At 33.8% G+C, this 27,315-nt stretch overlaps 1 protein-coding gene across 1 annotated transcript in view; it reads left to right on the forward strand.

Annotated features, from left to right (window-relative positions):
• Positions 1-27,315, forward strand: part of Mms22l (MMS22 like, DNA repair protein) — a 112,327-nt gene that overhangs the window by 79,541 nt on the left and 5,471 nt on the right. The window contains exons 15-22 of the mRNA XM_076859906.1: positions 230-423; positions 4,946-5,096; positions 6,023-6,174; positions 7,195-7,337; positions 11,671-11,830; positions 15,726-15,895; positions 18,411-18,622; positions 21,696-21,859. Coding sequence (XP_076716021.1) covers positions 230-423; positions 4,946-5,096; positions 6,023-6,174; positions 7,195-7,337; positions 11,671-11,830; positions 15,726-15,895; positions 18,411-18,622; positions 21,696-21,859 — 1,346 coding nt within the window. The remainder of the gene's footprint in view (positions 1-229; positions 424-4,945; positions 5,097-6,022; positions 6,175-7,194; positions 7,338-11,670; positions 11,831-15,725; positions 15,896-18,410; positions 18,623-21,695; positions 21,860-27,315) is intronic.

The raw sequence follows: 27,315 nt of genomic DNA on the forward strand, positions 1-27,315 counted from the left end.
TAATTAATGGTTGACATTAGTAATTAACATTAACTTTATGGTGTTTAATATGCCATCATTCATCCATCAAATAACTAGAAATGCATTATGTCTTGTCATAAAGGTTTTAATTATATAAAACGGTCCTTCAGTTTTCATATGATATGATTGAAAAAAGCAAAAAAATGTATTTAATTAATATTTCTGTAAGCATTTCTTGGTTGTTAACTATATTTTTATTTCTTTTTAGGAGTATTCATCAACAATTGTGCCAGGAACTTCAAAGGGAGAATGTGGACCTAATTGTGCAGTCTTCATTATCGGCTAAAGAGCGCCACCTTGCTGCAATTGCTGGTGCACTGTGGAAACATTTCTTTTCATTTTTGAAGAGTCAGAGAATGGCACAGATTGTGCCTCCCTCACAACTTGCAGATGCAGCTGCAGGTCAGCATTAATTGTTAATTCGTTAATTACTTTCTCTTTTTACAGACTCTTTGTCAGTATTTCCCTCTATTTTCTTGGTAACAAACTTGCTTTATAACAGTGTAATAAATATTATGACAGCCAGAAAGATGAAATGAATTATATATTTTTAAATTAGGACCCACTGGCTTATTTATTATTAAAAAATTAAATTAATTATATTTACTAAAAATAAGTAATTTTCAATCTTAAAAAAATGTACACAAACTTTGCTTGTACATGTAATATTTGGAAAGTAAAGTGTCATTTGATTATATCTAATTTGAATAACTTATTTTCAAATTGTGTGAGCAGACATCTACCTATAAGACTAATTTGTGTAAAGAGTAAAGAATACAGAATGAATACCACTTCAACACCAAGAAGATGAGATAAGAATGACATTAAATATATAGAATATTATCATTCTGACTTTTACTGCCTCTATTTTAGGTTGTAATTTATACTTGATTTGATTATTGGTCTAAGCATAGTCCTTAGGATTTAGAGAAGTCTGATTCATATGGAATTATAGGCAAAATTTTGCAAATATTTGCATATATCCAGTTGTCTTAAAATAAGAGATCATTATCCTTCTCAAATATGTATTTTGCCCAAACTATATTAAAAATTAATGGAATAGACAAATCAGTGTAGTTGTTACATGTGTTAAAGGTAACTATAGGTATTTTATGTATTTAAATATAGTATTTTCTAAAACCTAAGATATAAGCCAACATTTATGTTACCCTGGTATGGATGAAGAAACTGAGTTAAAAGCAACTACATGAAAGACTGAATGTTATAAATTTGAAAGATCTGGAATTCTGGTAGCATTTTCATAATTAAGATTTTACAATTATAGATTAAAGAATTATGACAGGGCAGTGGTTTCCAACTACTGTAATATCAGTGAAAATATATATTGGTATTCAATCAGTTTAATCACAGCCATCATTAATAGCTGATATAACTTAGCTTTCTTAGATTTGTCATGCTAGCTGCCACTTAGTCAACAAAAATGGATTTCATTTATTAAGTCAGTGCTATATTAGGTTCTGAAAATAAATAGTATGTAAATACAAAGAAAAATGTCTGGGTTTGGTTTTGGTTTGAAATAAACACTCACCATTTAGGAGAAAATCATTCCTTCATTTAAAAAGCACTATATATAGCCACTTTTATAAGCATTGGGAACTTATCAAGGGGAGGTCAGGGAGAACAAGACTATCTCATAAAGGTTATAGTCTTAGTGGGAAATTGAGCTAAAGAGAATGAATTTCTTAAATGTGTAATTTGTTAGATTGTGATAAATCCTGTGAAAAGAAACAGAAATACAGAAGGGAATGGGTAAGGCCAGAGGCAGGTTGTGATTTTATTGATTGAGTGAGTGAGTGAGCGGTACTGGGGGTTGAATCCAGGGGCATTTATCCACTTAGCCACATCCCACCCCTTTTAGTTTTTGATTTTGAGACAGGATCTTGCTAAGTTACTCAGTGCTTTGCTAAGTTCCTGAGGCTGTCTTTGAACTTGCAGTCCTCCTGCCTCAGCCTTCTGAGCCATTGGGATTACAGGTATGAGCCACTGCTCCCAGCTTATAATTTTAAATAGACTTGCCAGTAAGTCCTGAGTAACATTTGAGCAAAGACCTGAAGGAAGTGAAAGATCATGCTCTGTAGAAGTCCAGAGCTGAGAGAAAAACTATAGGGAAGCAATAAAGGTTCATATGGAGTATGAAAGGGGTGAGAGAACACAGTGATATGAGCAAGCTGGTTGCATTTTGTCTCATTAAATAACTATAGTGACTTTTGCTCTTACTTTGAGATTAGAAGCTGTTGGTAAGTTCTGAGCAGACAAACAGTATGATCCTTCAAGCTAGCAAGTTGACACTGGACAAAGGGAGCAAGGGGAGAAGTTAGGAGGCCAGTTAAGACACTATTGCAATAACCCAGAAATGATCAGCCTGGACTAAGGTGTTAGCAGTAGAGTTGGTGAGAAATGGTCAGATTTCTCATCTGAAAGTAGAGAAAGTATTTTGAATTTGCTAAGTGGGTCAAGCAAGGTAACCAAACAGTTAATAAAAGAAGTTAAAGGTGACTATAGCCACTTGCTGAGATGAGAAAGATTATGGCAGAAACAGATATTTTGAGAGAAAATTAAGATTTTTAAAAAATTTTTGGATACAATGTTTTAAATATCCATTAAAATCTAAATAGACATTTAAAATGGAATCTTAGATAATAAGCCTAGGGTTTAGGGAAGAAGTTTAAGATGAAAGTTTAAATTTGGAAACTTTCCCATTTATAGTCTTTTAAGCCATGATGTTGGAGGAGATCACCAGTAGTCTAAGTATGGGTGAAAGTTTGAAGCCTGAGCCATAGAATATCTCTACACTGAAATTAAGATAAGGAGAAATAGGAAGGGAGAACAAAAAGGAGTGCATGTAAAAAGGAAAAAAAAAAAAGTATAGTGTTTGGAAACTGGGAGGGGGAAATGATCAACAGCATCTCAGATGCTGCTGATGAATCAAGCAAGATGAGCCCTGAAATTGGTCATTGGATTTTACAAGAAGGAAGACATTTGTGACCTTGAAGAGCAATTTGTGTGTAGTGGATACTCAATGGATTAAAGATGAATTAAGAGGAAATGTAAAAAGAATAACAAACTACAAATATGATAATTTTTTTAAATATCACCATTTAAGAAAAATGGGAATGAATTAGAGGGAGCAGTAGAGTCAAAGAGAAGGGTTTGTTTTTGTTTTTTAAGTAAGGTGGAAGAAATTTCAGTGTATTTAATACTTACAAGAATGTTCTATAGTAAATGAAAATTGGATGGTGCAAAAATATCACTTTTGTTTTGGTGTCGAGAGAAGAAGGGACCCCACAGAGGAACTTGGCCTTAGTTCATTTATAGTAGAAGAGGAGAAGGGAGAGTAAATGGGCCCTGATGGAGGCAGCAGGGTGAATGTGGTAGGAGTTGTGGTAGTACTGGTATGATGTTTCTCATTTCTCTGTGAAGTAGTAAATAAGAGAGGATCTAGAGGGAGGAGTTGCTGGCTGTTAAAGAAAAGAGGAAGGGGAAGATATGTGATAGTTGCCTAGTAGAATAGAAGCCTGAATGGACTAGGGGAATGTTGGACTGCTGGCTGGGGTTGGGCCCCCATATGAAGTCTCTAATCATATTCATCAGCATTATTGTTCTCATTTATGCTGGTGCAGGTACTTGTGAGGAGGAGGCCAAGAAGTGGAATTAAACAGATAACTTTTTTTCCCCCTAGGCAAGTACAGTGAATCAAGAAAAGTTCAAGGGAGTTGGTGGCATACATAAATCAGTGTAGTAATGGGAAATACCCTAAAGAGGGAAGGGAAGACATGAACACAAGGAAGGTAGGGAAAGAGTTGTGGGTGCGGTAGATTATAGGCCCTGATGTAATCAAAGAATTGTTGGATTTAGAGTCCTAGACTAAAGCAAATTTGGTATCAAAAGGTATAGCACTTGAAAGTAAAATTATAGAAAGATTGTGGTTATTGGTAATGCCAAGGTTTCTGTGATCACCATGGGACTGTCTAAAGTAGAATGGAGGAATATTCTTTGGAGGAGAGGAGTGCCAAGAAATGAAGGGCCAAGATACTAGGGGAAAAAACATCAATGGTAAGGTTGTTGTTGGAGAGAATAATAATGAACGACAGTCTACTCGGCTCGGCATGGAAGAGGGGTAAACTAGGAGAGTGCAGGTGACTACAAGAGAGTTAGAAGAATTAGTGGCTGTTACCATCTGATGATATATATGACATTCAAAGGTAGGAGTTTGGGGAAGGAGAAAGGGACAATGATCTAGAAACAGCAATGTGGATCAAGAATTAAACTCACCTCATCTGCAGGTCAAGTGTTATGAGGGGTATGGGAGAATAAACTACATTTGAAGAAAGCTACATAGACAGCAGTGTTTCATAAACAATTGATTGACAAGCATAAAGCAGTGTAGTACAAATTGAGTTGATGGGGTTCCCAGTAAATCACAAAATGAAGTATTATTTGTGTAACATGATTAAATTAAAGAATTTTGGCTCCTAGATCTTTGGGTTCTGAAGAAGGTGGGGTGTGATTGATTATAGAGATTACTATTAAGGAAAATTTTGTGTTCTAAGGTAAGAGTGAACTGCTCACTGTGATAAGTAACAAATAAATTAGCTTAATTATAAAAGAGTAAATGCTAGAAATATTTTTTTATGTATCTTTGATTTGATGGCGACATACAAGCAGAAACCTCCAGCTTGAGTTAAAGAATCCAGTACAGATCCACAATGATAAGAAAGAGATGCTTCTGGATCCTTTCTTGAAGATCTAGATGATGCTGTTAGAAATTTCTTTGACAACATGAATTTAGTTCAGTTTTAACTTTTTGCTTGTTCTATTTGGTATTTTTATCACTGTTAAATAAATTTGGTGAGGGGAAATTTAAAATTTTTTCTCACCTTAGTTTCTTTCATTTTAAATCTAGATTTTACTTTGTTGGCAGCGGACATGCCAAGTACTGCTCCGTCAGATCTTCAGCCTCAGCCAGTAATATCAATAATTCAACTTTATGGTTGGGATGATATCATCTGCCCCCAAGTTGTAGCAAAATATTTAAGTCATTTACTACAAAATAGGTATGTGTCCTTATTTCAGTCATACTTATTAATGTAATCCCTAATAGATCAGTGCACTGGTAAGGTAAGAATTATCTAAAATGAAAAATTATCTTTTCCACATATATTCTCATTTGGAAGATTTTTTTGCTTTCAGATATACCAACATTTTACAATAGTCATAGTAGGAAAGCTAGCTTATGTTTTGTGGGTTGCTTTTTTTTTTTCTTTTTGTTAATGTTAAGCCCTTTCAAAACTCTGTATACCATCCCCATTCTTATGAACAGATTAGAAATCAAATTTAGCCAGGTCTTTGGCTTCATAACAAGGATTACTTTTAAAATTTCTTGGAGATATTGCTTTCGAATCCCATGTGGAGTAATCTTTGAACCTGTGGAACGGAGGAGCAGGGAAGAGGATAGGGGTGGAACTTGTCAGGAGATACTCATAGACATATGTTTTGTCTGTAATTTTTTTTTACCCATTCCTCATATGGTCATGACCTCTTCTCTGCTTAATTATTCCAAAGGCCACTTCGATGTTTTTTTGTTTTGTTTTTTGTTTCTTCTACTTGCTGCTTCTGCTTCCTTCATTATCATCTCACCTATCTAGATATAAGCCCCTTGCTTTTCCCATTTCACCCATATGCTTCCTCAACCTTTCCCTTGGCTTATATCATCAATGGAAAAAGGAAAGTTTAAAATTAGAACATTACACATGACAACACAAATTTATTCAGCATTTCTTTTTTAGTATAGTATTATTATCTGTAGTATTCATTTTCAGCAATGCCTGTCTATGTTAGTGTATTTATCTGAAAGATGAGTGAGACCAAGTGTGTTCATGGGAGATATTAGATTGCATTTCTTTACTTGCTGTCTATACTCAGGGAATATATTGCAATTTTTGTTCTTGTTGTTTTAATACGCGTCAACTTTCGTTTACAGCACCCTGTGTGAAGCACTTTCTCATTCAGGCTGTGTATCTTTTCAATCCTCAACTATAAGATCATGGATCCGTTGTGTTTTGCAAATGTATATAAAAAATCTCTCTGGACCTGATGATTTGTTTACTGATGCAATTTCTGAGCAGGCAGTTGGTAAGTGAGTGGTGTATACATTTATTTGGTGAGGCATGGAGGGAGTATCTATGGAAAGCTTTTTGCTCTCTAGATTATTACATAACTTTTTTAAAATATCTTTTTTATTTTTTAGTTATAGATGGACACAATATCTTTATTTTGTTTATTTATTTTTATGTGATGCTGAGGATCAAACCCAGTGCCTCACATATGTGAGGCAAGCAAGCACTCTACCACTGAGCCACAACCCCAGCCCAAGATTATTACATAAATTAATAGAAAATATACAAAATATGTTTATAATTAAGTGTATATGTAAGCAGAAATTTATTCTTTCCTTTTGCACCCTGCTTCTTTTTCTTGATATGTGTGTGTGTGTGTGTGTGTGTGTGTGTGTGTGTGTGTTTTGAACTACATATGACAAATTCCCCTGCTATCAAGATAAAAGAACTTGTTTCCTTGGAAGCCAAGAACAAAAACTTGTTCCTCAGGTGACAAGCTATTTTTTTTTTTACTCTGAAAAAATTTATCACACAAAAACGTGGAAATTTGAAGTATTACCAGATATCACACAGTGAGTACCCAAAAAGAAAAATATCCAATTGTGAATAATTCTGTCCTATTTTTATTAGATATTTTGCCTTTCTTCTGCTTTATTATTAGTCATTGAGTAACTCTGGTTACTTTTTAAAAAATATTTCATACAGTTCTATTTCTGTAGAACACACCTTTTCCTCAATTGTTTTTTCTAACCATTTGTAGCAGGGCTGCCCTGATAAATTTTTCTCTGATATCTTACTATATCAGTTGGCTTTACATGAATGACTTTTGGGCTACATTGTTCATAAGTGAGAAAAATTTTTACTCTTTAATTTTATGGAAATTTGAATTTTAAAAAAATTTTAAATTTTAAAAAAAGCATAACTCATAAACAAGGAGTTACATCCCCTGCACTCACATATATACATATATTCAGCATATTGAAAACTTTATTTTATTATATATCTTTATATAATAAATATGTGATTTTATTTACAGAAAAAGATTATGTGGAACAGTTGGCTGAATTGACAAGGTTGCTATTTAAACTCTCAGAAGTAAAGGATATTTTCTCAAAGGCACAAGTTGGATATTTACCCATCCCAGAAGACCCCAAAAAAGCACTTGTTCAATTCCTTGAGGTATTTTTCATTTATTAGTATAATTGTGTTACTAATTGTACTGTACTGATCAGTGTTCTTAAAATTTTTCTATAAATTTAATTTTTAAAAAATTGAATTAAATTATCAGTTGCCTGCTATTATAGAATTTTGGAGGAAGAAAATTGAATCTAAAGTATAGTACAAATCACTGGTAGGACAGCAGAAAATTTACATTTAATGAAGAATAATAAAACTAAAGAGTACTACATAAAAGTTTTACTCTAAGGCCACCCAAAATTTTAAGAATGTCTTATTACTGAAATTGCTGGATAGCAATGTTCTTGGGCACTTGCAAACTAAAATTACTTGTACAGGGTTCATTATAGTTCTAGCTGAGTATTTACTGCCCTATGACAAATACTGTAAACCTTAGTATACTAGCTATTTCATATGTAGTATGATTGGGGTTTTAAAGTCTAATCCATGTGGTTTGTTTTTTCTAAATAATAAAGAGTCCCATTTAAATTTTAAATTATTTATTTTAAAAGAATATATCTTGTGTGATAATGCTTGTTTTCTAAGTCCAGTTGAGGTCATTAATGTGTTTAAATTAAGTGTCTTTTATAAGCTGTTCACAGTAAAAGTAGAGTGATTGTTTTCTACAGAGTGGTTGGCATTAACTATACTGAAAATAATTACAACCAATAAGCTTTTTACATAAATGTTAATTCTTCCATAAGTTTTAAGTTAAAGTACAATTGTAAGAAAATTTAAAATACTGTATAAACACTAACAACATTTAGTAATTGAACATGCAGATGCAAAATATACATTTCTGTTGGGCACTTCATTTAGTTGTTGACTGAGGCTCAACCCATGATTAAATAAATACCTATTGTTTGCTTGGAACCTTACTGGATCAGAAAAGGAAGTCAAGTATTCTGTTCTGCTGTCCTACCAGTGAGTTGTATTATACTTTAAATTTAGTCTTCCTAAATATAATTTAGCCCAAATTAATTTTTCTTTTATCATTAAACAAATGATAGTTTTTACCTGGGTGCTGCAAAGTATTACCTAAGGCGTGTTAGAAATTTAAAAAACTAGAAGAACTTTCACTTGTCAGAGACCATAAGACATATATAGAGTTTAAAATGATGCAAGGTCTTATATGCTTAGTGTCAGTTTGTTGATAGATCAATCAGTAGGTAAAGAATTTCAGAGCATCTTAATAAGATGTTTATAGTTTATCCTGCGAAGCGTAGGAAGATTTTTAAGTAGGTCTGATTTGATTAAATGACTTTTATATGAAAATTAGAAACAATAATATACTTAATAATAATATATGTGGGAGTTATCAGCCAGAAACTAGTGGAGTTTGGAAAGAATTGAAGATAAAATAGATATGAAATAAATACGTTGTGTAACCAGAAAAGTGATGATACCTTAAGGAGAAATAGGAACTTCATGATTTAGGTTCAAGGGTAAGTAGGCAAGAAGTTCACTTTGCGACTTGTTTAGTTTAGAGTTCTGTCAAGTGTCTCAAAGATTATCTGCAGGTTCTGTGATTCACTAGGAGTTGTGAGAGACTGGAACTCAGAATATAGTTGTACTTATAGCCATGACCTGTTACAAAGAAAGCATATAAAGCACAAACAACAAAGGGACAAGGTACATGGCAGTGAAGTCTAAAGAAACAAGGCATAATTTCGAAGGCTCTTTTCTCAGTGAAGGAGAGACACAGGGTATGTTTAATTCTTCAGCAAGGAGTAGTGATGAGACATGAAATATTCACTATCAGGGAAGGTCATTAGCAATTCACTGTCCATGGTTTTTATTTATTGGGAACTGGTTATATGCACCCGCTTTGCCTTGCACTTGCAGAATTCCAGATGTGCAAAAGGAAAATAGGCATTTGACATAGCAATGTTATTTGTACAGATTTTTTTGGCACAGTGAGCCATTCTTATCAGGGAATAGTGAGCAGCTTCCCTAAAACTCTAAAGGCCCAAGGCCCTACCTGACATGGAAGACTTTTTAAGGATATCAGCATTTGGCCTGCAGTGTGAATTCTTTTCTATACAGAAATGATATAAATTGTCATAGTCAAGGTACTAAGAAATGCATGTCTTTTAGTCTGGGGAGATTAGAGCTAAACATAAAAAAATATTGAGATTCCTTGGGTGTACTAAAGTTCAAAAGTATGGTTGATAGGCTCCCGGGAGTTACTGATACGTTGTCAAGAGGTTCTAGAGCTCAAAACTATATTGACATAGCACAAATCATGCAAAAGCTTTAGCATGAGTCAGTACTGTGTCCTAAGATTATACTAGTAGCCATGATAATTTACACTTTTATATACTCAGAAAAAACAGTCAGTTAGTTCACTTAAGAATATCGAAGAAATAAAACTATTAATTTTATTAAATCTTGACCCTGAGTACATATTCTTTTAATATTCTGTGAATGACAATGCAAAGTGCACTTAAAGCACTTTTGCTGCATGCCAAAGCAATGTGGTTGTCTAAATGAAAAGACTTGTGTGATTATTTGAGTTGCAAGCTGAGCTGATTGCTTTTATCTTGAAAGAACAACTGACAAAGTGTGGTTATTCAGACTTGGGTATTTGGCAGACATTTTTTTCAAAAATGAATGAAGTAAGCCAGCCCATCACTTCAAAGAAAACAACTGACAATATCTGTTGCTAATAATATAATTTGAGCTTTCAAGAAAATTAGAATTTTGGGAAGCTTGTATTTGTCATTGTGAGCTTGAGGGTTTCCTGATACTTAATGACTTTTTTTTTTATGAGAATGGTGTTGGTATTAATGCATATGACTTTTTTGCCAATATCAATAATGAAATGTGTCAACATCAGGAAGCTGTGTAACTCAAGGAGTCAGAATTTTCCAAATGACCAGTGCAAGCTTTTTAACAAGCATTCATGGGTAAAAGATCTATTCTAAGTATAAGATATGGCAAGATCTCTTAATGTATAAAGTGTCCACTGACATCATTTTATGACATCATTTTAGATTCCTCAGATTCTTTAGTTCCATAGTTCATTTTGACTGGCCTCCAAAAAATAGCACTTGTCAAGTTTTGGTCTAATAGCAAAGAGAAATTTCCACAGTTATTTGAAAAATTTGTCAAAATACTACTTCCACCTATATGTACTTGTGAAGCAAGATTTTCTTTATTCTGTAACAGATCATAAGAATCACATATAGAAGGAAATAAGAAATATAGCCTACTTCTATTAAGCTGGACAGTAAAGAGATTTACACAAATGTTTAAGAACTACTACTCTTCTCATTAATTTGTTTTGGAAAATAATTTTTACTGAAATGTTACTCCCATCCCTCCATGTCATAAGTGACCTTCCACTCCCTTTTATAACCTTCTGCCATTTTTTCCAACTACAGCATCCTTTCAAGTTTGCTCTTCCTCCCCCATCCACCTTAATTAGCCTCCTTGGAGACTTACTTCAACTACTTTTAACAGTACCTTCACAATTATAGTCTTTTGTCTTTTGGTCAAACCTACAAACTTTTCAACCTTAGGTCAGTGCAGTAAATCCAGCTTTCTCTCCTTTCTCATGTCTACTAAGAGCAACTGGAGCAGCTGGCAAGGTTGGGGAGATCCCCTAACTATGTGTATTGGTGCTATTTGTGGTCTAGTTTAGATCATTGAAATCCACTCTAAGTTTCCAAAAATGATTTTAAAACTTTACTAATTTCTTCAAACTTTCTAATCCAACAGCTTCTCTTATTTCTTCTGTGGCTTTACTTACTTATTCCCACCTTCCTGATGTTATTCTCTTATTTCCCTTCCTCTTATTCCCTCCTTATTGTTATTTATTATTAAACTAGCAGACTCATAAAGAAAATTCTGGGAGGTAGAAGGACGTCTATTCCTATCATAAAGCTGAACTTTATACAGGTTTTTGTTGTTGGGATATGGTAACATTACTAATAGGCTTTCCTTGTAGGAATTTGGAGATTTTTGAGTCCTCAGTCACATATATTTGATGAGCTTCCTTGTTTGGTAGTCTTGATGTGATTTCATTACAACATTCTTATGCACCAGTTTTGTGGGTTTTTTTTTTTTTTTCTCCAGTGATACTTTGCTGAGTGAAACCTCATATAAATAATTATTGGTGAATTGATTTTTTTTTATTCTTCCTGTAACCTTTATTTTAATTATAAAAAGCAAGATTTAGTTCTTTTCATGTGAAATTTAATTGCTGTGAATCATTATTGGAAAGTTAAGGGTGAAGGCCTAACTGTATTAGGTATGTATGTATGGGGTAAGGGAATTAAGCCCCTATTGTATAAAACCTGGAAAGTTAAATATTGTTTTCCTTTATTTATAGGCTGTTGGTACAACTTACAGGAATCTCCAGACACTTTCTGATAAGTCTGCTATGGTCACAAAGTCCTTAGAATACCTTGGTGAAGTATTAAAATACATAAAACCCTATTTGGGAAAAAAAATTTCCAGTGCAGGGCTGCAGCTCACTTATGGGATGATGGGTATGTATTCTTGACATTATTCTCCTACTATCATTTCCTTATGTTGAGCCTATAATATCAGGGTGGACAGAAATATACTGGTGAAATCACTTATTCCCCATAAAGTCATAATAATCTGAAATACAGTGATTTAGCTTAAAATAACTCATGTTGTTCTTGTGTTTGTTATGTTTGTGTTAATATTAAAATTAATTGTGATCAATACAGAAAATATACCAAACAGTTATCAGTAATCTGCTGTAAGTTATGTTGTGAATACCTGAATAACTAAAATAGAGCTTTTGTTAATGCTTACCTGTACTTCATTAGAATTTAAAACATCAGAAAACCCCACTTCCTTTATTTTTATGGTCTACTCTGAATGAACGAGGTCAGGAGGTTTAATATGAGCATTAAGGTATTTATGCTTCAAATCTTGTTTCTCACAATATTGTGTTTTCCCTTTTCAAAAAGAAATCTTTTTCTCTGCCTGTTCTAGAACAATGGAGTTCATCTTTCTTTAGGAATTCAGTAATTTGAATATCTTTGTTCACTAAAACCATGTTGCTAACCAAAAATAGGAACTGGATAAAGGTACATGAAAAAGATTTCCTTAGAAGTTCTTATATAGAATTTAAGTTTTTTAGTTTTTTTATTTCTCTGTGGCCAAAACCTTATATCTATTCCCTTTAATCTTGTGAATGTATAAATAAACCTGATTTAGGCTGTCTCAAACCTTTTATCTTTGTTGTGAAAGATAAAGGAGAATGTGAAAAATGTGTAAATATGGATGATGTGCAATGTAGTGAAAGCAATGGTAGCAATTCAGACATCTTAATTTTAGAATATTTATTATAAATTTATTATAAATATTACATAGGAAAATCTAGATTAGCATTTTAGCATTTAGGCTTATATTAGTCTCTTTAAAAAGTTTTATGATGTTTCCAGATTTAGCTTTTTGCCAAGCTAAGTGTATGATTACAGAGTTATGTCTTTATATTGCAGAATATATGATAGTCTTATCAGAAACTACAAAATGACATTGGATTTGTGATAAGTAGACCTGGGGCAAAATTTTACTTACGAAGAATTGAAGGCCTTCTTTGTTCTGCAACCTCGGGTTTTTTGGGGGGCAGGGGGGTTTAGTGGCAAATAGGTTTATATTTTTTCTTTTTGTGTAGATATCTCAAAAACAGGGAATAGAATACACAACTATGGTGTTACCCATTTATTCATTAGAAATTAGGAACAGGTAGGGCTGGGGATGTAGCTCAATGGTAGAGTGCTTGCCTAGCATGTGTGAGGTTCTGGGTTTAATACCCAGCACTGCAAAAGAAAGAAAGAAAAAAATAAATAAGGAGCAGGTAACACTGTTTTCTTTATGTAGAAAGTTTAGAATAAAGTGGAGAAAAGCAAATATAAACATAGGAAAGTTTGAAAGCGTGTTGGGTTGGGCTACCAAAACCAGTTGAGGAAAGGAAAGTTAATCACTTATAAGGCTGCTACTAGAAGACATATGCTATTGATAAAACCATACTCCATGTTAAGGAGTAACATCTGGGATCTTGATTGTAGTCTAATAATTTGTGAAAAGGCAGAGTTGATCCATCAGTAATATCCTCAACTTCCCTTTCCTTTTTTTTTTTTTTTTTTTTTTTTTAATGTGTACAGGGGGAGACAGGGTTGTGTTCGTTCTAGTTTTGTTGTGGTTTAAGTTTGTTTTCTCATTCTTCACATCTCCTACTTTCTGTTTCCATGCCTTTCATTTTGATCACCCTCATTTCTTTGGCCATTTTGCCCTTTTCTTTTTGTGGTTGAAGTTCTACCCATGAACTTTCAGTGCCCAGCCCAATTGTCTCTGCTTTTCCCACATTCCCAGGTAGACTTAGTCTCCCTGATTGCACTTCATTTGTTTTTAATCTTATGGCATTTTTTTATACCTTTTCAATTGTTAAAAATGTGTACTTGACATACCCTTACTAATTTTTAATCTTATTCAGGGTAGTAGCCATAACTTCTGAAATTTTTATTTCCCTCATTTCGTATTTTGAAAAAGAAAAAAAAAGAATATTTATGGAATATGCATCACATACTGTATTGGGAATTTAAAATATATTGGTTTGAAAGTTTCTCCAGTGTAGGTAATAGCAGATGCTAAATATTTCTTGAATTTAATAAATTTATAAATCTATTAGTAGTACATCATGTTATTGTTTTTAAATAAGAAAGATTGCTTTTAAGTATAAGTAGATTTTTAAATATGTATTATAATGATTCTAATACTTTTAAAGTAGAAAGTAAGTATATATAAAAGAACCTTTTTATAGTGGTTATCTTTAGACAGGGAGATTATCTTAGTATTAGTATATAATTCTTTATAGCCAGGAAAAAGACTTGTTTTTGTTCTGTTTTGTTTTTAATAAACCTACTATGTATTTAAACTGTTCCCAAAGTTGTTGTTGTTGTTGTTCTGTAGTTGTAAATGGGCAGAGTACCTTTATTTGTTTATTTCTTTTATGTAGTGCTCAAGATCGAATCCAGTGCCTCACACATGGCAAGTGCTCTGCCACTGAGCTACAGCCCTAACCCTGTTCCCAAAGTTTTTGACTTAAGTTTTTCCTCATCATTCTTGTTTGCATTTTTAATATCACATATGTACAGATATTATCAGCTGAAATTTAAAAAGTAGGAATCTGAAACATCAAATGTATTAACTTTTCCCTTCTGTGGCCTCATAAAAACTAAGGTCTTTCACTGCAGAAGATGAAATACAAAGGTAGATGATGTGTTTTTGGTTGGTCCGTATCTACTCTTTTTAAGTAATATCTTTATGACACCTGAGTGATGTGAATCATTTCAAATGTTGGTTATGATGACAGTTGCTTTATGGATATATTAATGTTAGTTAGAATGTGAGTTCTTCTTATATTGCTGTCAGACTCAAATTTTCTACCCACTAAAAAATGAGGAGCAAGCTAGCATTATTTAAAATATTGCTAAGTGAACACTGTGTTTCTTTATGATTGATTATTGTACTTCCTTTTACAACAGATGATTAATGTTGCTGTTTGTTCTTCTTAGAAGTGATTATTGGTTGTTGTTTTTTTTAACATCAATATACTCTTCTATAAGCAGGTGTGTTCTCCTTCTGAGTTTGAATTTTAAAGTTTCTGTTTGATGGAAATGACTTTGAATGTTATCATCTTTTTTGCTTTCTAAGGTAGAATGAAATGTAAAAGTTTATGCAGTTGTTTTACCACTCTGCTGTTGGAACAAGCATTTAATCTCTTTTTAAATTTGGTTTTCAATAAATGAGGCTTCAATAGCAATAATATACCCCAGTGAGAATTATGTATTTATTACATACTATATTAAAAAAGCGGATTCATTTGTTAAGTTTTACTCTCATCACATATTATAGTTGATGGAGTCCTAGCATTAAGGAAATCAAGTCTCTTTCTTTTATTCCAGATTCAAAATTTTGTGTTTTTTTTTTTTTATGATAAACAAGTGAAAGGTGTAAAAACTGAAGTTTAAGGAGCCTAAGTGATTGCTCCAAGGTGTTACAACTTCTACTTTTCCTATTTTAATAATTAAATTTAGTTAAACCTCTCCTTGTGAACTAGATTGAGGCAGCCTATAAAATTATGTATAAGATAAAAATATAAAGAAATAGAAGAATATAAGAATATATGAATGTAAAGCAGAATATATGAATGCCAGTTGCTCATATATTTGTTTTTCCCAACCCAGAAGTCTGAGAGAAATTTATCTCAGTGAAATACAGGCTTAAGACTCCCAGGATGTTTCTTCCTACTACCTATTTATATTTTAAACATAATTTTTTTCATGGAATAATAAATGCTGTAGTTAGGAGACAACCATAACTGTTGTTGTTTCTCTTCTCTATTAGGAATTCTTGTTAAATCATGGGCTCAAATTTTTGCCACCTCTAAAGCCCAGAAATTGCTATTTCGGATCATAGATTGTTTACTGCTGCCACATACAGTATTACAACAAGAGAAGGAATTACCTGCACCCATGCTGACTGCAATTCAGAAGAGTCTTCCTTTATATCTCCAGGTATATAAGCAGTGTGGCTGCTTAAAGTAATAAAAGGGAAAACTTTGTCTTAAAAACATAATTTACCAAATGCAGATTTAAAAACCGGACATTGTAATCTCAAGGTACATGTGTACCTGTGACAAGCACTGAACAAGTTTTAAACTTCTCTTTTTCTTTAGCTCTGAAAACAAAGATTAGAAAGGCAAGTTCTCAACCTCAAGAAGCTTGAGGTTGAGAGGGTGTCAAACTGGCACAGACCCTTAATAGTAGTGTGCTCAATATTTTTCTTAGAGACCTGAGCTATCTATTCATCAACTAGACTAGGGTGGAGGAGATGTGAGAACATACTGTACAGAATATTAAGTGAAGAAGAGCTGAATGAGTAAGAGTTGAGGACCATTTCTATCAGAGGGAGCAACTTGTACTAGGGCGGGAGCTTTAAAAAAAATAAGACGCATTGGGGAAAAGCAAATAGTTCTGTTGTGGTTGGAAATTCACATGGAAGGAGCCTTATACAGGAAGGCTTTATATTACCATACTAAAGAGTTTGAATTTCATCTTTTACATGGCAAGTATTGATGGATTTTGAGCAAAGAAGTGGGAGTGACAGAATCATGTTTACATTTTAGAAAAATGATTCTGGTGTTAACATCTAAAATAGGAGGTTAGATTGGAGATACAGAATGCATTGATACAGAATACTAGTTCATTGAAATTACCTACACATTATCTAAAGGTTTTTAAACTAAGGCAGTGAGATTAGAGCCCACGCAGCAGATTTCAAAAACATTGATGAGCTCCAATTAAAAATACTTGCTGCATGAATTGTGGAGGAACAGAAAAAAAATGAATTGCTTCCTAGTTTCCCGAAGACTGCCAGTCACTATCAAACTAATACTACAGTTAGTAGTGTTGCTAACTAAAATGGAAAATTCTGGCAATACAGAGATGAAGGTAAGGATCCGTTTTTGAGCAACTTTTGTTTGAAGCTTATGGAATATCTAGGTAATGAAGTCCAGTAGTCAGTTTGAAATATTGACCTGTCATTCATTATTGAAGATAAGTGCTACTTAATTTGAGGTCAAGAAAGGAAAACTGAGGAGGAAAGGAGAAAGTAGATTTTGATTAGGTAATTAAGTGATCTCTTTCATAGATGGAATTTTAAAATTTCTGTCTCCTAACTTTGCTAAACCTGTTTCCCTAGCTGTAGATGGATTTTTAAAATTTCTATCTCCTAACTTTGCTAAACCTGTTTCCCTACCTGTAAAATGGATATAGGTTTTTTTTTGAGAAATTAGGCTTTAAGTTGACTTGGTAATTTTGTATTTATGTTAGTACATAAATCAAAGTTTAATGTGTCATCTAGCAGAAAGATAAAGAACAGTCCACAGCGCAGTATAGACTGCTCATCTCAACAATTGGCAGATGAGTGGAAATGAAGGTGCTTATCAAGAGAATATGGAAACAGGTCTAGCAAAGTTAGGAGCTCAATAAAGTTCACAAGAACTCGAAGTTTTGTTTTAACCTGCTAAACCTGTTTCCCTAGCTATAAAATGTATATAAAAATATTAACTCAATGGGTTTTTTTTGAGAAATTTAAATGAAATAATGAATATAAAGTACTTGGCACAGTTCTTGAGAGAAAAATCTCTAAATAAATTGTTATTGCTCTAAGTCTTAATCTTCTGCATTCTTCTTCAATTAATTATTTTTAAAAAAATTTATCACCAGATTGGTGACACACACTTGTAATCCCAGTGAGGCAGAAGGCTGAGGCAGGAGAATCACAAGTTTAAGGCCAGCTTCGGCAACTTAGCAAAAACCTGTCTCACAATAAAAAGAAGGGCTGAGGATGTAGCTCAGTGATAAAGCATTTCTGGGTTCAACTTCTACTGCAAAAACAAAAATAATTATCACATTTATGAGCCGTGTGTGTGTGTGTGTGTGTGTGCGTGCGCGCGCGCGCGCACGCGCATGCACACACATATGCTGGAAAGAGAAACCAGGACCTTAGGCATGCAAGCACTCTACCAGTGACTACATTCTCAGCCCTAATTTACCATATTTCTTAACATGGAAAAGTTTTGGCATAAATGTAGACAAAAATGACCAGTGCCCTATATAAAAAAGACTGACCTGAAATGTATTTTATTATTTGTGTGTGTGTGTGTGTATAGTAGCAGTAGTAGTAGTCGTCGTCGTCGTCGTCGTCGTCGTCAAGTTTTCTGAGGACAGGAGAAAGAATCTCAGTTTTTGGGGTTTTTTTTGTATTCTTTTCTCCTGCTTCTGTGTTCATGTCCCCAAAATAGGCATTTTTGGTTAAATACCATAGCATATGTAATATCTAAGCTCAATTCCTGAAGGTTCATATGTATGTTATCTATGATGATGTCAGATGTCATTTTGATTGTGATAAGTTATAAATTCTGACATGAATATTAATTCTGGGATTATATTAGTAAATTCCTAAATATTGTATATATTTTTAAAACTTCTTAGTATTTCTTTCTGTTTTTTTTTTCCACCCCTGTAGGGCATGTGTATCATATGCTGTCAGTCTCAAAATCCAAATGCCTATTTGAATCAATTGCTAGGAAATGTTATTGAGCAGTATATTGGGCGGTTTCTTCCAGCTTCACCATATGTTACAGATGTTGGACAACATCCTGTTTTGCTGGCACTGAGGAATTCAGCCACCATTCCATCGATATCATCTCTAAAGAAATGCATTGTACAAGTTTTAAGGTACTTCTAAGTAGTAAAAATAGATATATCTATAAATTATTCACCTCTATTAGAAAATAACACAGTTATCTCAAAAATATTGGCAATCATTTAGGATGCTGGTAGTTTAGAAACTTTTCTTTTTCTGAGAAACATTAAGAAATTTTTAAATGACATTTGCTCATAGCAGCCTAAGACAATACTTATTAAATTGCTTCTGTTTTTTTTTCCTATGGAGCCATTATTTTCCTTGCATATATATTCCTAAAGTTATTTCATAGTTTTTCAACAGATAAGCATTAATTTTATTTTATACCTTATAAAATATAGTAATTACATTTTATAAAGGAAAAGATAAATGCTGATATGTAAAAGGAAGCTAATATGAAGTCCTGTTGTATTAGTTCACTCTTTATCTTAACTCCATTTTATCATTAAATGGATTAATGAGTGAAACTTCTTAGGTTTTCTACTAAACTTTATATCCTTTAACTGCATACTGGAAAATTCAGTAATAGAAATTATCTTTTGTCTTCATGTAATATTTAGCTTTACATGAAATTAGTTTTTAACATTTAAGATGCTATGGTGATACATATTTTCTTTCCTAGTAAAAGTGTTCTGTGTTTTTTAATGACCTGACAATATCCATCACCTCTCATTACAGGATTCCATACTTAAAATCTCATCTTCTTTTTGTGTTCCTAGTATCTTATTACTTGGGTTTGGAAGCTTTATCTTCTTTGTTCTCTCTCCTTTGGCAAATGATTGCTTCCTTCCTTCATTTTTACTTTCCTTATCACATTGCCCCTAGTCTATACCAGAGTCTCCCAACTACTTTCACCAGATCTAGTCTTTTTCTTCTAGTTCAGCATAAAAAATGAACCTGGATTACTTTTTTCTCCTAAAATACTGATGCATTTGGACACTTCTCTGTCCCCAAACCTTCCTTGGCTCCCTTTGACCTGTGAAATAAATTCTATATTCTAATTCTCCATAATCTGTCACTTCACCTTTCCAAACATATTACTAGGCCAGCTTCAGCAACTTAGCAAAATAAAAAGAAGGGCTGAGGATGTAGCTCAGTGATAAAGCATTTCTGGATTCAACTTCTACTGCAAAAACAAAAATAATTATCACATTTATGAGCTTAGTTATTGCCGCTCCAAAATGCTTTATACTTACCTGCATCACAGCATTCTTCATGCCATTTTCTTCATTAAAATGCTATTCCTCTGGACTAAATCCTGCCTATCATCTATGAAACCTACAACTGAGATCTCAATGTTGTATGATGTTCTTTACTTTCTTAAAGTAGTGTGCCCTGCATGACTCAATCTGCAAATTCATAATAGTTTTGCCTCACTTGTTTCTGAATTTCCAGCAAGATTATAGTAATCTACTACTGTATTTGAGACATTACACAACTAATTTTAATATAAACTAAAGTTTCACTAAAGTGAAATTAAATCTTTAGAACTGTTTTAAGCCCCTTTATTGAGGATCCTAGTTGCATTAATGGACTTTCTTATTTACTTGTATCCAGTGAAAGTGTTTTTTCTCATGGTTTCTAGTTGAAGACCCCCAAGATGTAACAATTCCTGGGTTTTGGTTCAGGGTTTTGGTTTTTTGTTTTGTTTTGTTTTGTTTTAATTTTTTTGTTTGTTTGTTTTAAAGAGAGAGAGAGAATTTTAATACTTATTTTTTAGTTTTCGGCGGACACAACATTTGTTTGTATGTGGTGCTGAGGATCGAACCCGGCCGCATGCATGCCAGGCGAGTGCGCTACCGCTTGAGCCACATCCCCAGCCCCAAGGGTTTTATTTTTTGTTTAATACTCAGGAAAGATACAAAGATGGCCCCCTGTGATTTCCTGCCTTCTTTACTGCTCTACTCCGGCAGTCTCCCATCTGAGTCAGAGCTTCTTCCCTGAATTCCTGAGAATTCTGTACTGATCTTACCTAAAGCACCTTTAACACAGTCATACTTAACTTTTTTTGTCTTATCTAACTTCTCCACTAGATGATGAGTCCCTTGCTTTCAGAAACTTATCTATATCCTTGTTCTTAGACTTGTACCTGGCACATCCCAGGTGCTCAATTATTGTCTGTTCTAGACATTAGTAAATCAGCAGTGAACAAATGGACAAAACCCACCCTCAAAGAATGAATGAATCTAATATGCAGTATTTGTTAAAAGCCATGAGGAAGAGAAACAATTACTATACATTGTTCCTTTCCTGAAGGAGTTTATAATACGTAATGATTTCTGTGTCTCATTATGTAAATTATCATTAGTTTTCAAACATATATTGATATCTAGTTTAAATTTAGCAGTATTTCACAAATTTTCAGATTTTCTAGACTTTTTTTTAGAAAGTGACCATTCTCACTTTCATTTATTCACTTTAATGTACCCTGAACACCCGCTATGACCAAGGACCTATTCTAAGAAGTGGGCATACAAAGATGAGTCAGATTAAATTCTTAACAATCGCTGCTGAGCTAAAATGCTAAAATTTGTCTTGCCTTGACAGATGATACAAAATTCTAAACTAGTTCTCTTATTCTTTTATCTGCTGGAGAAAGGAAAGATGTAAAGCTGGAGCAAGAAGCAGATTGCTAGAACAGGACTTTTATTTATTTAGAAAGATATGAACCTTCTCAAATTCCTAAATAAATAAATGTGAGGAGCAATTTATTTATGCAAATTTGACATTAGAGAAAATGTTGAAGCCTTGAGGAGCTGAGAGAGGAGATCAGACTTACTAGAAAAGAAAAAAACAACAACAAAATAACAGTTAGGTTTGGTTAAATTCATTTTAAAGCCAGATGCTTTAAATGTAGTTCATGATACATCCCTGTATTATGTTTTGACCATCATAGCATACTGAAAGAATGTGCAGTCATTGCTTCTAATAGCTGATATTTGAAGATCGCATGGTAAAATATACATGCTTTTTTAGACTTTGCCTTATCCACTTGGGGATTTGTCAGTATCCTTTGTCAGTATCATTACAGTATATAGTAATTTTTTTTTTGGCTCAATTGAAAATTTTAAAGAAAAGAAAAAATAAAATTTTGCTTCTTTTCAGGAAATCCTGCTTTGCATTTAAAGGGTCAGCACCCCCTCCTCGCTTAGCATCCATTTTGGTCTTTATTCTCCAACTCTTCAAAGAAACTGACGTAGATGTTTGTGATATTGAACTGCTACTTCCTGGCATCTTACAATGTTTGGTGTTGGTCAATGAACCCCAAGGTTAGTTTGTGAATATATTTGTGTTTGTCATTGTTTTCCATTTACAAGTTAGGAAAGTACTCTTTCCCGTCAGTTAAATGAGTGGTTACAAAAGGTTGTGTGGCTATTTTCTATATGTTCCTATATCCTGGATAAGGGTGAATACCAACTAATAGTTGAGGTTAGGGATAAAATGGTTAAAAAATTGACATATTTCAGTCTGTTTTGGTTTTGTTTTTTCCTTCAAGGAAAGAGTTTATTTAAGGGCTACTTCCTATGTTAACATCTAAAAGACTATTTATTTAGTCTAGCTCCAATGCTAAATGCAATTTGTCAAATACCAAGTGGTCAGAGGCCAGTGTACTTTCTTTTATCCCAGTTTCTGCTAGAATATCTGTGCTGATTTAGGGGGAAACTTATGAGAATCCTTTGATTCTAGGTTTTTTGTTTTCAGTCTCATCAGCCTTAAAATATCCCTTATTTAATCCCTAGTGTCAACACTTTAATAAGATTATTGGGAATATGTAAAATAGGAGTCATACTTCAATCCTGAAGGAATTCTTAATGTAAATAGGGTCGTTTGTGTGTATTTACCATTATAATTTGATTGTTCAAGGCAGGGAATCTCAAATGTTTTCGCCTAAGTACTTTCAACTGCTAAGATAAATGAGTACAGTGCATACCCTGAAGAATCTGAGGGCAGTGCCCAAAGTGCTAGTGGAAAGCTCAAACAAGTCTTTGAAATGTTCTGTTTTATCTCAAAAACGTATGCCTATTTTTAAAAATCCATATTTATTTCAGTATTTTAAATACTCCCAACTCTGGGTTTGTGTAAAATGTTGTGTTATGTTTATATATAATCCTGTTATTCATGGTAACATCCTCCTCACTAGAGAATATCCAGTGATGGCCTCCAGACTCTTTAGAAATTTTGACCTCATTAAAAACTTATGTGTACTTGGAATTTCGATGAAATCCTATTGTACTGTATAATACAAAGTTGCTGACATAGAGCAGGTAGTACAGCAGTTGCCCTTTGTTTATAGTTTGGCTTTATGTTCTTTCAGTTACCTGTTCTTAATAGTGTCTGAAAAGATTAGATGGAAAATTCTAGAAATAAGCAATTCTTGAGTGTTTCAAGTTCTGTACCATTCTGAATAAGCATGATACAATCTCATAAATCATTCCTTTGTTCAGTGTATCCATGCTGTATATGCTACCCACCTATTAGTCATTTAGTAGTTTTCTCAGTTATCAGATAGACATCATAATGTATGTTCAAGCAATGCTTATTTACTTAATAATGGCCCCCAAAGTGTTAGAATAGTTATGCTAGCAATCTGGATATTAAAAAAAAAAAAAAAGAGCCACAGAATGCTGAAGGATTAAGAAGATGTTTTGAGAGAGAAACCCTATTCATGTAACTTTCATTACAGTATATAGTTATTTTGTCTTGTTAATCTCTTACTGTGCCTAGTTTATAAGCTAAACTTTATTGTAGCTCTGTATGTATAAGAAAAAACATAATACATGTAGTTTTCAGTACTGTCCACAGTTTCAGGCATCACAGTTGAGGCAGTTGTCTTACAATATATCATACAAGGATAAGGGATGTACTACTGTATAAAGTGTTGACCAACCTATCATTATTTTTTTTTTAAGAAATGTCTTTTTTTAAACCTTTTTAAGTATTTATTTATTTTTCTGTGGTACTGAGGATCAAACCCAATGCCTCACGTGTTCTAGGCAAATGCTCTACCACTGAGCCACAGTCACAGTCCCCCCAAAAATCATTGTTGATGATACTAACATTTTATCATTAAGGAGACCACTAGTTAGAGCTCACATCTAACTAGTAAATACATCACATGTTCAATATAGTTAGAATATAGTATTCTCTGCATTGTATTCTCTATAAGCCAGAGGAGAAATATGAAGCAGATTTGCAAGTTTGGCTTAGAGAAAATTTTCTCTGACTTACCTATGGTCTCAGTGTTTAAAAGGAAAGCCTGAAAAATCATAGAATTCTAAAGTTATTATATGAATCAGCAGTTCCACTCCTAGGTATATGCCTACAAGTATTGACAACATGTCTACTCAAAAACCCATACCTATTAGCATAATAACATAACTAATTAACCAGCAAACCAGGTGAGAAATATTTAAAGACAGCCTTTAAATTCTCTGGAAATGATACTAAGAATAAACAACAAATAGAGAAACATTTATTTAAAGAAAGAACTAAAAGGTGATAAGAATAGCCGGAGTCCCCGATATTGAACCAAGACCACTCCCTCCTGTTCCTTCCAAGCACATCAAGGCAGTAACTCTATTCTAGGACTAGTTAATCCAAGAATATATGGCTCCCTCTCTCCCCAGCTCACAAGAGGAGGGATATCATCCTAGGAGAGAGAGGACAAATATTTCTCATATTTATGAGGATATGAATAGGTAGCTTTGGCTACCTAATGCTGAAGTACTTTTCTAGGTAAGTATGGCCTAGAGGTAGCGGTTCCAGTCCTCTGCTCAGCCCCATTAGTGGGACGGACCATAAATGAGTCCAGCAGCACTGAAAGACCTGATCGCCGTGGGGGGCAGGTGTCTGATAACAAGAAGAGCAAGTCAAGAGGCTTAGGCCTATTTCCCTTTATTTCCTGGATTCTCAGCTCCTAAAATGAATGTTGCACAAAATAGTAGGCACCATTGTCTTCACACTCAACACCAAAGATATACCTCTGAGATTTTTGCCTGGGTGGAAGCAAGCAAGAAACAAGCCATAGAACAGAGTTTTGAATTTCTTGTAAAATAATTGTCTCCATTGGCAACAGAATATGGAAAAATTTATACTGAGTACTCTCAAAAACAATGAAAATGGTGGTGAGACACATTAAGGAAATTGGTAATTTTCATCTGAGATATAACACTAATTTATAGGCCAGCCAGGTTGAGTGAATCATTAAAAGAAAAAGCCAACAAAAAGCCCTTGGGTCAGAATAAATTTCAGACACTGACCCCATAAAGCATCCTGTCAAAGGATCCTGAATTTGACTGGATCAGTCTGTAAAGCAATTTATGCCCCAGGGCATTATTTGAAACAATAGAACAATTGTCCAGAAATTAATTAGTGGGGCTTTAAGCAGTTGGATATGATCAAAGAAAGGGATAGTTAAAGAGAAACCTGCAAACTAAAAAGTTTTTTCTCAGCAAGAGAAACAATAAGAGAGGTAAATAGGGAGCCTACATCCTGGGAACAAATCTTTACTCCTCACACTTCAGATAGAGCCCTAATATCCAGAGTATACAAAGAACTCAAAAAATTAAACAATAAGATAACAAATAACCCAATCAACAAATGGGCCAAGGACCTGAACAGACACTTCTCAGAGGAGGACATACAGTCAATCAACAAGTACATGAAAAAATGCTCACCATCTCTAGCAGTCAGAGAAATGCAAATCAAAACCACCCTAAGATACCATCTCACTCCAGTAAGATTGGCAGCCATTATGAAGTCAAACAACAAGTACTGGCGAGGATGTGGGGAAAAGGGTACACTTGTACATTGCTGGTGGGACTGCAAATTCGTGCGGCCAATTTGGAAAGCAGTATGGAGATTCCTTGGAAAGCTGGGAATGGAACCACCATTTGACCCAGCTATTCCCCTTCTTGGACTATTCCCTAAAGGCCTTAAAAGAGCGTACTATAGGGATACTGCTACAAAGATGTTCATAGCAGCACAATTCACAATAGCTAGACTGTGGAACCAACCTGGATGCCCTTCAATAGATGAATGGATAAAAAAAAAATGTGGCATTTATACACAATGGAGTACTACTCAGCACTAAAAAATGACAAAATCATGGCATTTGCAGGGAAATGGATGGCACTAGAGCAGATTATGCTAAGTGAAGCTAGCCACTCCCTAAAAAACAAATGCCAAATGTCATCTTTGATATAAGGAGAGCAACTAAGAACAGAGCAGGGAGGAAGAGCATGAGAAGAAGATCACCATTAAACAGGGACAAGAGGTGGGAGGGAAAGGGAGAGAGAAGGGAAATTTCATGGTAAAGGAAGGAGACCCTCATTTTTATACAAAATTACATATAAGAGGAAGTGAGGGGAAAAGGGGAAAAAAACAAGAGAGAGAAATGAATTACAGTAAATGGGGTAGAGAGAGAAGATGGGAGGGGAGGAGAGGGGAGGGGAGGGGGGATAGTAGAGGATAGGAAAGGCAGCAGAATACAACATACACTAGTATGGCAGTGTGTAAAAAAGTGGATGTGTAACCGATATGAATCTGCAATATGTATACGGGGTTAAAATGGGAGTTCATAATCTGCGTGAATCAAATGTATGAAATATGATATGTCAAGAGCTTTGTAATGTTTTGAACAACTAATAATAATAAAAAAGAGAGAGAAACCTGCCAATTACATCACTGGGGGAAAGCATCGGCAACTTGGCATTTCAATTATACCATTGGAGGAGTAGACTTCACCCCAAAAAGAAAAGATATCCAATACTCTACCAAAAAAATTAAAAGACATGTAAAGAAAAGAAATCACAATTTATATACTGGGTGGGGAGCCAGCAACAGAAACACCTAGAGAAAGGATCAGACATTGGATGTGATAGGAGTTATTTTAAATATAGTCACATAACTAAAAGAAAACATAATAAATAAAGGAAATTACATTGACAATGTCACATCACATATAGAATATGAATAAAGAGAAATTATAAGAAAAAAATGTGAACTCTGGAGATAAGATATAGCAGCTGAACTGGCAAGTTTACCAGAGGGCTCTCTAGTGGATTGAAATTGGCAGTAGAAAGAATCAGCAAACTTGATGATAGATCAATATATATTTAACAGTCCAAGAAGAAAGAAGAAGACGGAAAAAAATGAACAGAGCTTTTGAGGATTGTGGGATACCGTTAAGTACACCAGCATATGTATAATAGGTGAACCAAGAGGACAGAAAGGAACAGGAAAAATATTGGAAAAAAATAACGGCTAAAGATTTCCAAAATATATACATTCAAGAAGTTTAGCTAACTCTAGGTAAGGAAAACACAAAGAGGTCTACAGACAGACACATTAAAGATTCAAAAAGTTAAAGTGAGGAGAAAAATTTGAAATCGGGAAAGGAAAAAAGATTTTTGTTACAAAACTAGTTCAGTAAGATTAATATGTAGAAAGGTAACCAAAAAAACTGGAGTGAGTATAACAATAATGAGTTCTATATGAACTCTAATTTACTCAAAATAAATCAGAAATCTAAAACTATACTCTTGGAAGTAAGCATAGGATAAGGGTAAGTCTTTCTGACCTTGGATTTGACAACAGATTTTTAGAGCTGACAACAAAAGTATAACCACAAAAGAAAAAGGAGATAAATTGGAGTTAATAAAAATTAAAAGCTATTATGTTTCAAAGGATAACAAGAAGAAAGTGGAATGGCAACCCAGGATTG

This window comes from Callospermophilus lateralis, chromosome 6, assembly GCF_048772815.1.
Source record: "Callospermophilus lateralis isolate mCalLat2 chromosome 6, mCalLat2.hap1, whole genome shotgun sequence".
Lineage (NCBI taxonomy): Eukaryota > Metazoa > Chordata > Mammalia > Rodentia > Sciuridae > Callospermophilus > Callospermophilus lateralis.